General features: G+C 38.0%; 1 protein-coding gene across 6 annotated transcripts in view; it reads right to left on the bottom strand.

Moving 5' to 3' along the window:
* The window catches only part of capn10 (calpain 10), a 42,640-nt gene extending 25,433 nt beyond the window's left edge, over nt 1–17,207 (bottom strand). The window contains exons 1-7 of one of the 6 annotated variants that reach the window (XM_043702376.1): nt 17,023–17,207; nt 16,497–16,822; nt 14,896–15,114; nt 13,137–13,268; nt 2,855–3,042; nt 931–1,148; nt 668–809 (exon numbers count right to left, since the gene is read on the bottom strand). In XM_043702376.1, coding sequence (XP_043558311.1) covers nt 668–809; nt 931–1,148; nt 2,855–3,042; nt 13,137–13,268; nt 14,896–15,036 — 821 coding nt within the window. In that variant the 5' untranslated portion in view covers nt 15,037–15,114; nt 16,497–16,822; nt 17,023–17,207. The other 5 variants (XM_043702375.1, XM_043702379.1, XM_043702378.1 and 2 more) reach the window with 5 other exon arrangements.
* Between the last annotated feature and the right edge of the window lie 274 nt (nt 17,208–17,481).

Raw genomic sequence — 17,481 nt, 5'->3', positions numbered from 1 at the left:
ATGGGTATGTGGAAGGGTTTAGAGGGATATGAGAAAATGGGAATAGATTTATTTAGGATATCTGGTCGGCATGGATGAGTTGGACTGAAGGATATTTTTCTGTGTTGTACATCTCTATGACTCTAACTCAGCTCCCCATTCCTGAAACCACTTTTGTAAAAAATTTCCATTTTCTCTAAAGCCTACACACTGTTCCTCAGTTTAGTACCAGAATTCAATTAAGGCTGAACCAGTGTTTTATAAAGGGTCTTCACAACTTCTTTGATTTCGGCCCCTATTTACAAGACCCAGAACTTACCTATGAGTACTTTTTGACAGTGTGTTTCTTTTTTCTCCCTTCTGAAGGGCCTAGTCTGATGTCTAACCATTTAAGTTAAGAAAAGTACTCAAAATTTTCCAATTAGATTAATGTAATACAATCTTTGTTGAAGTCAAAAAGTATGGTTCTGGAAAAGCACACACAATCAGGCAGCATCCAAGCAGCAAGAGAATCTCCAGCATCGGCAGTCCTCACTTTCTCCTACAATCTTTGTTGACATTGCTAAAGAACCTTTGGCAGGTTAACTAATTATGTAATGATAATAATAAAATGATATGGAAAGTAATTCCAGCGAGTACTAATTATTTGAACCTGTTTGATTGCATTAATATTAAATGAATGGATTACCCAGCCTGCCAGGAGCCATTCCAACATTGTCTATCCCACATGTTTCTTATCTTCAGCAAATTGACGTAAGTGCCATTGAGTCCATTAACTTGCTTCACATCAGTAACACTGAAGGCATGAAATTCTGCACGTTCACTGGATCCTGAAGAACAAATTGTATAAAACTTAAGAATAACCTTAGTTTGAATTTATTTAATCAAATATATTACTAATTGATCATAATCTATTTGTTGTGATTTTCACATTTTGGAATTATTAACTACCTTTGGCTGATCCATGGACAGAGCAACTAATGAAGCTTTTATCATATAAATCCTTCATCAACTCGAATTTTGATTTTTCAGAAAGGCAGAAGTGAGAATTCTTTTCATTGTTTTCTCTGTAACACCTCAGAGTCCATCTGTCAGCCAGACCTCCTGTGATGTCCACTAGAGCTTCACACACTTGTCCAGCCCATAACTTTTCATAGCAACCGTGCAGCCTTTTAAAAATAAATAATTATCTTTAACAATACTCATAACGCTACACAATTCAAATATATCTTACAGCTTAGATGTCTTATAACTAAACACTAGTACAGGTCATTTTGCTATAAATGCATGTTTTGTCAACGTGAATTCGCAATTGACAAATTGGGGGCACAGTTTCTACAAACGAACTTTTAAAACGTGTTGGCTGTAAAGTGATTACAGTGCCAACTCTTTAACTGCTGTTTCTAAAGCACAATTATTCAATAATGCACAAGAAAGCAACCATCACGTTATAGCAGAACTGACTGTAAAAGTGTTAAGTTGCTTTCATATTACACAGTCATAGAGTGATACAGCTCAGAAACAGATGCTTCAATCCAACTTACTGGTTCTGACCAGATGTCCCAATCTGACCTCGTCTCATTTGTCAGCATATGGCTCATATCCCTTTAAATCCTTCCTATTCAAGGATTCCAAATGTTTTTTAAATGTTGTAATTGTACCAGCCTCCACCATTTCCTTTGGCATCTCATTCCACATCAGCACCCCCCTCAGGTTTAAAGTGAGGGGTAACGTTTTCACACAATGTCCTTTAGTTTTGGACTCACCACCCTAGAGAAAAGACCTTGGCTATTCACTCTATCCTTGCCACTCATGATTTTATAAATCTCTATAAAGGTCACCCTCAACCTCAAATGCTCCAGGAAAGCCCTAGTCTGTTCAACCTCTCCTTATAACTCAACCCTTCAGTCCCTGCACCATCTAAGGGCAAAGTTGTTAAAACTTTCAATTTAAAGAAGTCCTTCAATTAAAATACAATCATATTTGAAACGATACCAACATAATAGTGTGACAGCACGTATCTAAAATGTTTTGTTCCTGTACAATTGTGATCATGTAAACTTAATAAAATGTTGAATTATTTTCTCCACCCTGATTTATTTGCATTTTTAAAATGTAATTAAATATAAGTGATTCTTGTCATCTAGCTGATCATACACAAAATTACAAAGTCACTAATAATCATCTGCATAAAACTATTGATGCCCTGAGCAGATGACAATGGATAGGATCAGCAGAAATTCAGCTGGCAGGCATAAACTAGGGCATCCTGGCACTTGACTAACCCGGGCAACCAGGATCTGATGTTTGACCACTACTGGAGAGAGAAACTGACATCCCACCCCATTCACGATTCCTTGGGGTCCTTGTACAAGAAGGCAATGCAAGATTTTGTTTTTAAATATACAATCTTTATAAGACTACAGGCTACTTGCATCACAGACAACTGCTTCTATTGAAGAAACAGAAATCAGATGACTACCTCAATTAAGATTTTTTACTTGCATTAGCAATTATCATTCACAATTATTTTAAAATAATATCACGTTGTAAAGAATCCAGAACAGGAATGTGTTGACCTTCCACAAATTTAGACTCAGATTTTCAAAATGAGGATTAGATCAGCAAACTGAAACAATCGTGAATCATGTACTTTAAAAGGTACATCCAAAGGCAACTTGAGAAATGGACAATTATTTCTTGCACTTATGTAAATATAATGGAGGTGGTCAGCAATTTATAACTTATGTACAGGAAAAAAATTTACAGAATAGTAAATTGTTATGGGATTTTGAAAGCCTTTAATTGAACATAAAAAATGAGAGTTAAAATATCACATTGGAATTTTGCTGTTTGATCACTAAAATATCCTTACTTGGCATAAGCTTTTTCCAATAATGGCAACCAAAACACTTCTTCAGAGCGACAACGAGAAAAGCAAAGCCTGCGACTAATACATGGTAATCGATCATCTATTATGACTTCGACCCACTGTCCAAACTTCCAAAATCTGCATCTCAAATATCCAGATTGTGTCCACAAGTCCTGGTCTGGAGGTATTACCTGGAATAAATGGCAAACAAGTTAAGGTGTAGAATGATTAGAAAGTTTTGATTTGAATTTTAACAATATCAACTTTACATTATACAGGCAGTGCCTGGAGTCTGATCGCAAGTTGATTCTTAAGTCAGACACAATGCAGGGCAATATAAAGGAGTCTTTTATAAGCACACAAAATGTTTGTATGCCAGACATTTAAAATTACACCGATGTTTGAGGTTGCATTTGTAAACCATACTATTAAAGGACTCGGGTAATCTTTTAATGGTTAGGTAATTCCAATTGTACATTTGCTGATGTTGTCAGTCTCTCCTTATCCTCCAAATTTCTCTCACATTCTTACTACATTCTACTTCTCCACTGACAAAGAATTTAACAGTTCTCGAGAGAAGTTTTTTTTGCCATCAAACTACTGCCTGTCATCAAAATACCGCACAGAACCACCCCCATTGTATGGCATTATAACGTTTCTCTCCAATGATTTACAGGTAAGGAATGTTTCCTATATTCAGTTTGTCTTATTGGAATCACTAAAACAAACTTCACATCATATGAAATCACAAAACATCTGTGTTCTAACTGCAGCTAGCCAGGTCCTGGGCCATACATCAGGGTTACCGACAACAACCAGGACATTGCACTATTTCATCACATCCTGATATCACATCACCCCAACCAAAATTAAAAAGATGTCAGCAGTATATGTTACATTTGCTATTTTCATAAGTAGCAATTATCTTCTGTAACTACAGTAAATTTGGACTGGCTGACGATATTCCAGGATTATTTTAAGCATTAAACATTTAGAAAATGTCAGCCCCAATGCAAACTAGGGCCTGACTAAAAGATACAGCAGTTTCCAAAACTAAAATGGAGGAATTGCAAAATCTATTTGGACAGCTGAGTTGGCTGGTCACCCAAATGAGGTCAGATGCTGGTTTTGTGGTCTTAGAGTTAAGTACAACTGTAAAAGATCCAAAGTGAGAAAATATTATTTAGACCAAAAAAAAAGGAGAAATTTTAAAAAGGAGCCATGTGTTTTGATACCTGCATTATAATGAGATGCCAAGAGCATGAAACATTTTTAGTGATGCTTCATGAATGATGCTTTCCCTGGTGGGAAATCTAGAAACGATGGGGAAGGGATGTCACAATCTCAACATGATAAATCATTTCAAACTGAGATGCGCAACATTTCTTCACTCAAAGAGTTATGAACCTGTGGAATTCTCCCACAGAAGGATGTGGAGACCAAATCAGTGAATAATACATATTCAAGAAAGCAATTGATAAGTTTTTAGATATTGAAGGCATCAAGGAGTATGGGGAGAAAGCAGGAACATGCATTGAAATAGAAGTAAGCCATGATCATACTGAATGGCAAGCAGCCTCAAGGACTGATTGGCTTAATCCGGCTCAGAGTTTCTATGTTTCTGTGTTGCATATGCAGACTTTTGTGATGAGTTCTCAAGAAAAAGAGTTGATAATCTTTTTCCTGAGAAAGGAAGACAAATGTTGACTTTTAGTTTGGGAAGCTAAAAAATATCAGGACAGGAGTGAAAAGTACTTTAGTGGCAGATACCCTGTTGAGGCAGTAGATATAGAATTCTTTTTAGGAAATGTTTGGAAGAATTGTTAATAAAGGATACAGCAGCAACCCCACTGAACTCTACATTTGTAATAAGTCATTAAGGGTAAGGCAACATCCAACAAAATGGTTGAATTAACGAGTGATATTGCAGTTTTAAAACAAATGCTGCAGAACAGAGAAATTTTCAAATTGAAACAGTTGAACAACAGCAGTCAGCTATCCGATAGTTTCTTAGTTTTATGAAGAAATGATCAAGCTCTATTAGAAATGTTGGAGACAGAACATTTGCAAATCGATTGAACTCTAAAACTATAACATACTATAATTCATCAATTTGATCTTATGAATTCACAGCAACTGATAAAACTTCTTCCTTCTTTTCACTTTGTTAGTTGTTATTCAAAACATTATTGCTTGACATCTTTCTTTAGATTTAGATACTTCCTGTCATGTAAATCCTTTACCCCAAATGCTTTCAGCTTAAAGACGTGTATATCCTACTTATATGATTTACTTATACATTGGCCCTGACGTGTAAATGCAACCCATTTAAATGGAACAGTTTCCTCTTTCCTCAGTACAAGTACCGTGTATCATGGACTAAAATCCACGTTTCTGGAATCACTCCGAGTTATGCATTCAACTCCCTGACCCATGTGATCAAATGCCAGTTTGTGTATAGCTTGGTTAATAAACTAGTGAATTTTTAATTTAAGATTCTGTTTCTTTAATTTGGACCTAAACTCCTCAAACTTCTTCAGCAGAATCTTATTTCTTGTTGTCTATGTGAACTCCATGTGAACTACAATTAATGTATCTTTCCCCACACACACCCAATTCTTATCCAGCCATAAGATGTCTTTAATCCTGGATCCAGGTAAGCAACAAGTCTATCAGAACTCCCAGTCATGGCAGGAGAGAACATCATCAACTCCCCTGATTTTACTGTCACCAATCGTGACTAAATTTCTCTTTATACCTCTAAAACCCCCACCCTCCCAACTTAAGCGGTCTTCTGTATGGTGGAACTGAGGTCAGTTTACTCTTCCAGCCTGTAGACTTTGCCAATGTCCATTCAACTGAAAAAAAATCTCAATATTGTTGAATAAGGGCAAAAACTGGAATTCATGTAAAAGTGTGAGACTCCTGTAGCATTGGACATGGATTCTCTTACCTGTCTGACCCATAACTATACAGTCCTGTCCTCGACCACTAAGACCAGAAGACATACGAGCAGAAGTTGGCCACTCAACTCATCTAATCTATTCTGCCATTTAAGAAGATCATGGCTGATCTGATAATCCTCAACTCCACTTGCTTCCCTTGTTCCCATGACCATGATTTCCTTATGGATTAAATATCTGCCCATCCCAAACTTGAATATACTTAATGGCTCAGCCTCAACAATCCTCTTAGGTAAAGAACTCCACAGATTCACAATCTTCTAAGAGAAGAAATTAATCCTCATTCCTGACTTAAATGTGCAACCTCTTATTCTGCCCTCTGGTCCTAGACTGTCCTACAAAAGGAACAACCTTTTCATTCTTACCCTGTCAAGTTCTCTAAGAATCTTGAATATTTGCCTCTTGTTCTTCTATATTCCATGAGTATAAGTCTAATCTGTCCAACCTCTCCTCATAAGATCATTCCTCCCTATCTGCTATCAGCCTACTGAATCTTCTCTGGACTGTTTCAAATGCTAGTATATTCTTCCTAAGATAAAGGGCTCAAAACTCTATTCAGTCGTGGTGTGACCAGTGCCTTGAATAATGTTAGGAAAACCTTTTTTTTAAACATTTTTTTATCTTTGAAATAAAGCCTAACATTCCATTTAGCCATTGCAGAGAGGCAATGGCCCATTAGCACGAGACCATTAATCCAGAAACTCAGCTAATGTTCTGTGGATTCGGGTTTGAATCCCACCTTGACAAAGGAAAAATAACGTCTCGAGTTAAGAATCTACTGATGACTCTGAAACCACTACCAATAGCCAGAAAATCTCATTTGGTTTACTCAAATCTGCCAACCTCACCTGGTCTGGCATATATGTGACTCTCAATTGCTCTCAGAAATGGGCTAGCAAGCCACTCAGTTCAACAGCAGCTAGGGATAGGCAATAAATACTTACCAACCAGTGATACCCACATCCCACAAGTGAATAAAAAAAAATTGCCTTCTCTATTACCCACTGAACTTGGATGCTAGCTTTTTGTGATTCATGCATGAGGACTCCTAAATCCCTCTGATCTGTAGCTTTCTGCAGCCTTACTCAACTTAAATAATATTGAGATCTTATATTTTTCCTGCCAAAGTGCATAACCTCACATTTTCCCACATTATATTCCATCTGCTAAGTGTTTCACTCTGCAGACTCTTCGTGTCATCCTCACCACTTGCTTTCCCACTTATTTTTTTGTTATTCACAAACTTGGCTATCATTCATACAATCTTCTCATCCAAGTCATTACCTTATATTGTAAATAATTGTGGCCCCAGCACTCATTCCTGTGGCACACTAGTTATAGGCTGCCATCCTGAAAATGCTCTCCTCATCCCAATTCTCTGTCTTTTATTAGTTAGCCAATCCTCTATCCATGCAAATATAGTACCTCCAACACCATGGGCCCTCCTTTTATTAAGTAGCCTAATGTATAGTTCTTATCATACTCATGAAAATGTAAATACATTAGCTCCACAGTGTCCCCTTTATCTATCCTGCTTGTTATCTCCTCAAAGAATTCCAGTAAATTTGTTCAGCATGATGTCCTCTTCATGAAACCATGCTGACTTTTCTTGATCATCATGTAGAAATCCACACTCTCTGCTAGTACATCCTTTACAACAGACTCTAAATACTGTCCCAGTAATGGATATTGAGCTAAGTGGCCTATTGTTGCCTGTTTTTGTCTCATTTCCTTTTCAAAAAAAAGTGTCACATTGGCACTTTTCCAATCTTCTGGGATTTTTCCAGAATTTAAGGAGTTCTGAAAGGTTATTACCAGTGTATATTTTTATAGCTATTTATTTTAATATCCTAGGATGCATCCCATGAAGTCCAGGGCACTTACCGGTCTTTAGCCCCATTAGTTTCCCTAATACTTTTTCTCTAGTGATGTTTATGGCATTTACTTCTTATAATTTTGTTCCTTTAATGTTTAGCAATTTGGGATGTTATTAGTGTTTTCTGCTATGAATAAAGATGTAAAACATTTATTCAACTCCTCTGTCATTTCCTGGTTCCTTATTATCATTTCCAGAGCCTCATTCTCTAAGGGGTCTATGTCATTTTGGCTCCTTTTTATATATTTAAAGTATTTTTGCTGCCACCAGACATGTATCATATTCTAAGTACAGTGTGCTTTGTGCAAGTTTACATCATTGTCAGGTGACTTAAACCACATGGAGGCTCCAAACTTAGCTTATTTTTATAAATAGTAACAAAATTAGGGGTATCATAAAGTTAAAGTTAGAAAACAAAATTATATGATTGCTGTGACGAGTTTAAAATCATATGAACATGATCTCAAAGGAAAACATTATCACCCAGAATTCTATTTTTAAAATGTATAATATTTCTACTTAAATTAAAATGTTATGCTGGGAATGTAGGATAATCTCTAAATTTGGCTGCATAAATGTTCTTTATCATGTACCATCAACCAAGTTATTTTAAACATTGTTCATCAGTTTATTACAGGAAAATCACATTTTCTTTATCAGGGACGCTAAGTGAAAGACACGATGGAAGAAATTAATATCACAGACTTCACGGCTTCAAGTCATCCAAGTGCTTCACAGCCAATAATTTACAATTAATGCCATAATGGTACTGTCACTTGGATTAATAATCCAGAGCCAGGTAATGCCCTGGGTTTGAATCCCAGCACAGAGATGGTGGAATTTAAATTCAACAGAATCCGTAATTAAAATTCTAATGATGACTATAAAATTGTCGATTGTTATTTATCTTAACATGTTTGATTTACTAAAGGGAAGGAAAACTGCCATCTTTATCTACATGGGTCTCCAGACAACAGCAGGAGAAACATAGAAAACAGCAGGAGTAGGCCTTTCAGCCCTTTGAGCCAACTCCGCTATTAAATACGACCATGCCTGATAATTCAACTCAGCACCATGTTCCCACTTCCTCCCAATATCCTTTGATCTCTCCTGCCCCAAGAGCTATATAAAACTCCTCAAAAAAATTGAATGTTTTGGTCTCTTTCTATGGCACAGAATTCCACAGGCTCACCACTCTCTGGGTGAAAAAATATTCTCATCTCAGTCCTTCACTGCCTACCCTATATCCATAGATTGTGACTCCTGGTTCTGGATTCCCCAGTCATCAGGGACATCCATCCTGGTTTACTCTGTATAGATATGGTAGAATTGTATAGGTTTCTGTGAGAATCCCCCCATATTCTTCTAAACTGCTGTGAATAGAGTACTAACTAATCCAGTCTCTCTTCATTAGTCAATTCTGTCATCCCAGGAAGCAGTCTGGTAATCCGTTATTGCATTCCCTCCATAGCAAGAACATCCTTCCTCAGATAAGGAGATCAAAACTGAGAACACTACTCCGGGTGTGGTCTCACTAAGGCCTGTACAATTGTCAGAAGATATCCCTGCTCCTTTACTTGAATCCTCTCGCTATGAAGGCCAACATACTATTTATCTTCTTCACTGCCTGCAGCATCTGTATGTTTACTTTCAGTAACTGGTGTACACAAACATCCAATTCTTGTCAAACCTTCCCTTTTGCAGTCTGTCACCATTCAAATATAAATCACACAACACCAAGTTATAGTCCAATAGGTTTAATTGGAAGCACACTAGCTTTCGGAGCGTTGCTCCTTCATCAGATGGTTATGGAGGGCTCAATCCTAACACACAGAATTTATAGCAAAAATTTACAGTGTGATGTAACTGAAATTATACATTGAAAAATTGATTGTCTGTTAAGCCTTTCATCTGTTAGAATAGCATGACAGTTTCACTTCTTTCATGTGTAAATCACAAAACCTTGCTTTAAAAAAATTGCATTCTCAGGTTAGCTGTTAACAATGGTAAAAATCACACAACATCAGGTTATAGTCCAGCAGGTTTAATTGGAAGCACACTAGCTTTCGGAGCGACGCTCCTTCATCAGGTGATTCAACGGTGATAGCTCGATAATGTGTTGAAGGTGTTGGCCCCTTGTGTTCTCTGTCTATGCCATGATGTTTAGATTGATTCTAATCTAAAAAGTGAGATAACGGAGTTTTACATGAATTCATGCAGTTTTTGAGCAAAATACAATGTAACCCTGCAAGTACAAATTTACCCCACAAAATATGTGTGTGCATGTGGGTCTTTGTCTGTCTGTCTGTGTGTCTGTCTGGGTTGGGGGTTGTGAGTATGAGAAAGTATATGTGCGTGTGTAGTGGGTGCTGAGTGTCTTAAGTCTGTGAGGGGGTGTATGTGTGAGTGTGTGTGTCTGCAAGGGTGTGTGTGGGTGTCTGTGTGCGCGTCTGTGTATATGTGTGCCCATGTGTATGTGTGTATAGGAGTGCCTGTGTGTGTGTGAGAGAGAGTGTGTGTGTGTAGGAATATCTGTGTGTGTAATGGTGCAATGGTGGTCACCTGTAATGTGACATGAACCCAAAGTCCCGGTTGAGGCCCTCCCTATGGGTACCGAACTTAGCTAACAATCTCTGCTCGGCCTCTTTTTGCTGCTGCCTGTCCTAAACTCCGCCTTGGAGGACGGTCACCCGAAGGTCCGAGGTTGAATGTCCAGGACCACTGAAGTGTTCCCCAACTGGGAGGGAACACTCCTGTCTGTTGATTGTTGTGTGGTGCCCATTCATCCATTGTCGTAGCCTTTGCTTGGTTTCCCCAAAGTACCATGCCTCCGGGCATCCTTGCCTGCAATGTATAAGGTAGACAATGTAATCAACAGACAGGAGTGTTTCCTCCCAGTTGGGGAACACTTCAGTGGTCCAGGACATTCGACCTCGGATCTTCGGGCGACCATCCTCCAAGACAGACATCCGACAGGCAGCAGTGAAAATTGGCTGAGCAGAGGCTGATAGCTAAGTTCGGTACCCATTGGAAGGGCCTCAACCGGGACCTTGGGTTCATGTCACATTACAGGTGACCACCATTGCACTATACACACAGATACTCCTACACACACTCTCACTCCTCACATACACATGGACACACATATACACAGACGCGCACACAGACACCCACATACACCCCCTCACAGACTTAAGACACTCTGCACTCACTGCACACACATACACTTTCTCACACTCACAACCCCCAACCCAGACAGACACACACAGACAGACAGACAAAGACCCATATGCACACATATTTTGTGGGGTGAATTTGTACTTGCAGGGTTACACTGTACTTTGCTCAAAAACTGCATGAATTCATGTAAAACTCCGTTATCTCACTTTTTAGATTAGAATCAATCTAAACATCATGGCATAGACAAAGAACACAGGGGACCAACACCTTCAACATATTGTCTAGCTATCACCGTTGTTAACAGCTAACCCGAGAATGCAACTTTTTAAAAGACAAGGTTTTGTGATTTACACATGAAAGAAGTAAAACTGTCATGCGATTCTAACAGATGAAAGGCTTAACAATCAATTTTTCAATGTATAATTTCAGTTACATCACACTATAAATTTTTGCTATAAATTCTGTGTGCTAGGATTGAGCCCTCCACTACCACCTGATGAAGGAGCGACGCTCCGAAAGCTAGTGTGCTTCCAATTAAACCTACTGGACTATAATCTGGTGTTGAGTGATTTTTAACTTTGTACACCCCAGTCCAACAACGGCATCTCCAAATTATAACCATTCAAATAGTAATACTCCCTGCTACCAAAGTGGACCATCTCACGTGTATCAACATTATCATCTGCTGTGCCTTTGCCCACTCATTCAACTCATCTGAATCACACTGAAGCATTTCTCCATCCTCTTCAAAAGATCACCTTCTCACTCAGCTTTGTGTCATCTGCAATGTTGTTCATTCTTAACTGCCCTCTGCAATGGCTGAGTAAGTCAATCAGTTGTATCAGTTGCTAACAAGTCTTAAAGAACTGTGGACACCGCTTGGCAATGCAGATATTGCTCTGTCAACCCTGTCAATGCTGCTAAGTCCTCTTTACCCACATCTGGGGGACAATGCCAAAATTGGGCGGGATAGTTGAGCACAACACCTCAGGGCAGGTCAGGGCAGAAGTAACAGCACAGGGTATACAGATGGATAAGACGATTGCTCTGGAATCCTCAACATTGATTTGGATCCCATGAAATATAATGGGATCAGGTCAAACGTGGGCAAGGAAAGCTTTAGCTGATTTCTATATATCGCACTCCCACTAAGCTGATGAATCAATACTCTGGGTGGGGGATTTGTTGTATGTCACCAAGACTGGCTTGGCATCACGACTGATTGAACTGGTCAGGCTCTAGACAGCTGTCAGACTTGGTCTGCAGCAGGTAGTGAGGGAACCAAGAGGCAGAAACATGCTTGACCTCATTCTCACCAGTCTGCTGCAGATCTGTCCATCCTTGACAGTATCAGTCAGAATGTTCGCCACCCAGTCCTTGTGGAGACAAAATCCTGCCTTTACAGTGACAAAATCTTTTAGCATGTTGTGTGGCACTATCATGGTGCTAAATGTCTTTGAACAATTCTAGCAACTCAAGACTAAGCATCAGTAAGGCACTGTATGTCATCAACAGCAGCAAACTGTATTCCAACTAAATCTCCAAACACATATCCTTGACTCTACTATTACTCAGGCCAGGGGATCAACTCAGGTCCAAGAGAGATTGCAGGAATGCTTGTCAGGAGCAGTTCTAGGCATACCTAAAAATGAGGTGCCAATCTAGTGAAGCTACAATACAGTGTTACTTATATGCCAAGCAGCAAGTGATGGACTGAGCCAAATGATCCTACAATCAGATCAGACTCTACAGTCCAGTCACATTCAGTCTTGAATAGTGTTGGACAATCAAACAATTTACAGGACATGGATCCACAAACCTTCCCATCTTTAATGGCACGGGAGCCCAACATTATCAACGTAAATGATAATGCTGAAGCATTTGCAGTAACCTTCAGTCAGAAGTGCTTAGTGGATGATCCATCTCATCAGAAGTCCTCACCATCACAGAATGAATCAAAATAGCTAAAACTATGTGAAATCAAAAAACAGCTGAAGCCATTGGATGCTGTAAAGGCTGTAAGGTCTGAAAGCATTCTGGCAACAGTAATGAAGAGATGTGCTCCAAACCTTTCCGTGACCCTAGCCAAACTGTCTCAGACCAACTACTGGAAAACTGATAGTTAAATGCCAGACTTTGTTTAAACTTTAAACCAGATTAATTCTATCAAAGGCATTATCCTGAGAAGTGCATCAGAGAAAGTAAATATTTTGCATTCACTGGAATAAATTTCAGAATTAGAAACGTCTTCTTTCCATTGAAATACCTTATCTAAGAGTTTTCCGTTTTTACGCAAAGCTTCACATGCACACAAGAACCAGCAATCTCCCAAGAGGCCTTGTTTTATCTTTCCATCCTGTGGGTTTTCTGGAAATAACCGAGGTGATCTCGAAATTTCCTGTAAATTCCAAGCAATTTCAGTCAAATAAAAGAGCACACAATATCAGTGAAACTTTACATTATAGGAACAGGAGTATGCCATTCAGCCTCTCAAACCTGTTCTGTTATTCAATGAGATCACCTGTGGCCTAACTTCATATACATGCCTTTGGCCTGTATGACTTTATATGTTTGCTTAACAAAAATTTATATATCTCAGATTTAAAATGAACAATTATACTCAAGCAGGAAAAATCACCTCTTCAGCTGTAGTTTAAAAATGTCAAAGACAATAAGCCCACATTTAATACTGTTTATTTTGTTCATTTTTTTATATAAGCATGTCAAATTACTTTATCACATCAGGAAATTTCCCACATCATAAAACACAGGTGTATTTGGCCATCATGCTGTGCCAGTTCCAAGAAGGATACAACACTCCAGTCAAGGCCAAATTAAAGATTATTTATTTATTTCCATAACTTCCTCGGTTGTGTGTTATGTGCTTCTTTTTATAATAATTCCAAAAGCATGCCCCCCTCAAAAAAACTACATAAACTTGGCCTTCCAACTTCAATGATTTGTGCATGCAAGATAGCAAATATTTTTCCCTGCTTTTTTTTTGGATTATAAACTGAAATGAAAATTTGACTACTTAGGTCCTTGACATCCAGTCCATCTAGACCACTCATAGTTTGCACACCTCATTGAAATCTCCCCTCAGCTCCCTCTAAGGAAAACCAACTCCAATCTGTCCAATTTTTCCTTGTAACTTCAATTTGCCAGTCCTGACTACAACTTTCTTCAATCTTCTTTGTTATTGAGGAACTCAGTTTAGTACATTAGACACAATTTAGTGTCATTTATTAACCTGTATTTCCAATTGAAACTTTGCCCCAGATTATGGTATCTAGAAACGTCCTTATCACTGACATCAGATTGACTAGCCTGTAGCCAACCGAGTTTATCCGTCTTACCTTTTCAGAAGAGCACAACACTTGCAACTCTACATTCATCTGACACCACTTCCGAATCAGAGGAGAATTGAAAGATTGTGGCTAGAGTCTTCCTTACTTATTTGCAATAGGAATTATTTCAACAGACGAGGCATCAACACATCCTATCAGCTTCTGTACAAACCAGTATGTGACAGTTTCCCCAAGACAAGAAAGATTATTGAAGATTCTTAGCTGTAAAAATGACTAAATTAAAATACTCTACACTTTATGGTAGTTCCAGGGCAACGGCATCAGTACATTTTAAGTATTAAACATAACATTTCATCTAAATGGATTTTACAGGTCTCTCACAGTCTTAACCAGATTTTAGTGATGCCTCTGCTAATGATAATCCCTAACTGTCTGCTCTCAAGTGCAATAAAATCCCTGCCAATCTCATGAATACCTATCACCTGCTCCCACAATGGGATAGGTAACTTGATTTGATCAACTCTCAATGTCACAGATTATATCTGATTTAACATAATTATTGACCAGCTGTGTAAAACAGTAAATTTTAAAATATAAGTTATGCAAATATTGCATAAAATTATGCAAGTAAACTACTGTAAACCTTGTGATAAACTATATATTTAAAATCTGTGTGAGCAGTTGAGATACTTTCCAACCAGACAGATAAATTCTCACCTGTGGTCGTAGCCATGTGATTTTACTTCTGAATTTAGCAATGGGTGTAGAATAACTTGAAAAAAGAGATGTGCTAGAAGCAGGGAAACCAGGATCTTCAAATAGTTTCTTCTTTGGGATCTCCATATCCAAAATGGCCATTGTCACAATACACTTCACATATGCTCAAAGAAAGCCCCGCATAATCACATTTTAATTTCCATCAGATTTTTCTTTAGACTGAGAAAGTAATTGTTAAAGTAAAATTATTATGTTAGCAACAGAAATACATTTATTTTCCAATTATGAATAAATGATCATGAAAGTGCATAAAATTCACTTAGTTCTTACAGCATTTCAAGATAATTAGAGATGAAAAAGTAATTTGGCTTAGTTCACCTGTTCAGAAAGAGTCTACAATTCCCCCTCTGCTCCTGAACATTGAATAATTCCACAGTTTTCATCTTTAGTCTGGACATCTGGAAGTCCATTCTATGTATTAACTATAATTGCCTTTTTTTTTCTAAACCTCTTATTCTAGAATATATTGACTCTTGTATTTTAGGTGTTTGACATTTTCTCACCATCCCTTCAAAACAATGTCCGCCCAGTCCTTCAGTTAGGAGTCGGTAAGGTGCAAGCATCTGTAAAGTGTCTAATGTAATGAACTGGGAAAACTGTACCATAATTTATATTGTATCTCCATACTATTTGTTCTGGTCATCAAAAGTGGAACACATATCAAGTCTAATTCTACCTTTAAAACATTACATTTAAAAAATGTAAAAAAACGATTATATGCAGTAACATGTTTATAGCAGTGAGGCTATTATCTGCAAATGAAACAAAAAGTAATACAATGAAATCTAATACTACCATCCTTTTTTTCCATAACTATGAGTAGTCATTACTTTCTTTTAATCTTGTGACTGCTCAAACTCATTGGTCTATCTTACTTTTCCTGTGAGGCTTACAATTTGTTCGATTATCAACTAACTCAGCTCAATGTAGATCCAGAACCTTCACGACACCTTTCACTATTTGGATTCCAAGCTTTGGAATTACTTTCCTCCCACCATGTCTCTATTCACTTTCCTTTATTCCTTTTCAGACTACCTTTAAAAAAAATATTTTGTTTCAAAATTTTAGTTGCTGCTTCTAATTATTTGGATCAGAGTTGTCACAAATTGCAAGTAATTCGTTACCCACTTTTAGTAACAGCACAAGGTTTTGGAAAGAGAAATTTCAATTAAGTGCAAAACTCTGCCCTTGAAACATTTTCCCATGACTAATCAGTCCTATTTATTTGGACAAGAATAAAGTGTATTTAATCTGCAGGTTATGGTTCCAATATTTTGAATTTTAATTGCTATCATTAAGTGTGAACAAATCATGTAGTACCTGCAGGTTTCTTTTTGTTTTGAGTCACTGGAAAATGTTCTGAAGATTCATTTTTCTGGATACCCGCCTTTGCTGGGCTCCCAGCCTGGCTCAGATTTAGTCGAGTGCCGGGGACTTGGGGCCCAGAGATCCTCTCTCTCAGCCGGAGCGGAATATTTCAGTTAGGACAATGGTACACACAAGAAACAAACGAGCGAGACCGTAAAACGTACAGATTTTACCTGGAGAACAGACAATCTTTCTTTCATCTTGCAAGAAGCTAATGGAGGCTGCTTCAATACACATTGCCCTCAATTCAACTCGCAGTTCCGCCTGTTTGAGTGGTTTCGACAACGCCAAACACTCAGTTTCACGTCATTGTCAAAATAGGATTTGGGCTGTCATCAAGAGAATTGTTGACATGGAAGCAAACATCTGCATTTCTGTCGCGCCTCTTGCAACCTTAAGATTCCCAAAGAGCTGCACAGTCCCACATTTAATTTTTAAAAGCATAGCCGCTGTTGTAATGTAGTTAAGTGCTCGAAAATCAACAATAGTGATCACGGTGCTGTATAAATGCAATATATATTACACAAATGTTTACTTGCGTACAGCAAATCCCCATAAACAGAAATGTAATAACGACCAAATAATAGTGAATCGAGAGAAACTATGGTGTCAGCTGGCGATCTTAAAGTGCGTTTGTAAGGAGCGGAATCGCCATTTATGGAACATTATGGTGCAATAAAATATATGTAATTTACAAACCTCCTTAATCAAATCATAATGTTCAAAATCCTTCACGGCTTCACCTCTCATCTCCTACATTAATATTTACACTCAATTCTCGCCTCAAGTATCGCAGATGTTACCATCAGTGGCTGTGCCTTCAGTTGTCAAGTCAGTAAGCTTTGGAATTCCCCTCCTTGCACTTCACCACCACACTGCCTTCAGGTCACTTGTCAGTAAACATGCTTCTTCTGATCAGCTGACTTAATATCTCAGGTGCCCTGGGTTGTTTTACTGAAGCTAAGCTTCTAAATATGATATAAAAACTGAGTCTAATTCAATTAAATATTTATTGGATACATTGAAAGACATGGCACTGCATTAAAATTATTTTATATTCTGCATTGAATTAATAAAGGACATAACCTTTATCATAATAACAAAAAATGTTCTGCGGATCAGGCAGCACCTTTGAAGACAGAAACCAATTTAACATTT

This window comes from Chiloscyllium plagiosum, chromosome 13 (assembly GCF_004010195.1).
Source record: "Chiloscyllium plagiosum isolate BGI_BamShark_2017 chromosome 13, ASM401019v2, whole genome shotgun sequence".
Lineage (NCBI taxonomy): Eukaryota > Metazoa > Chordata > Chondrichthyes > Orectolobiformes > Hemiscylliidae > Chiloscyllium > Chiloscyllium plagiosum.
The sequence above is the reverse complement of the archived record's forward strand: the minus strand, read 5'-3'. Positions and strand labels throughout refer to the sequence as shown.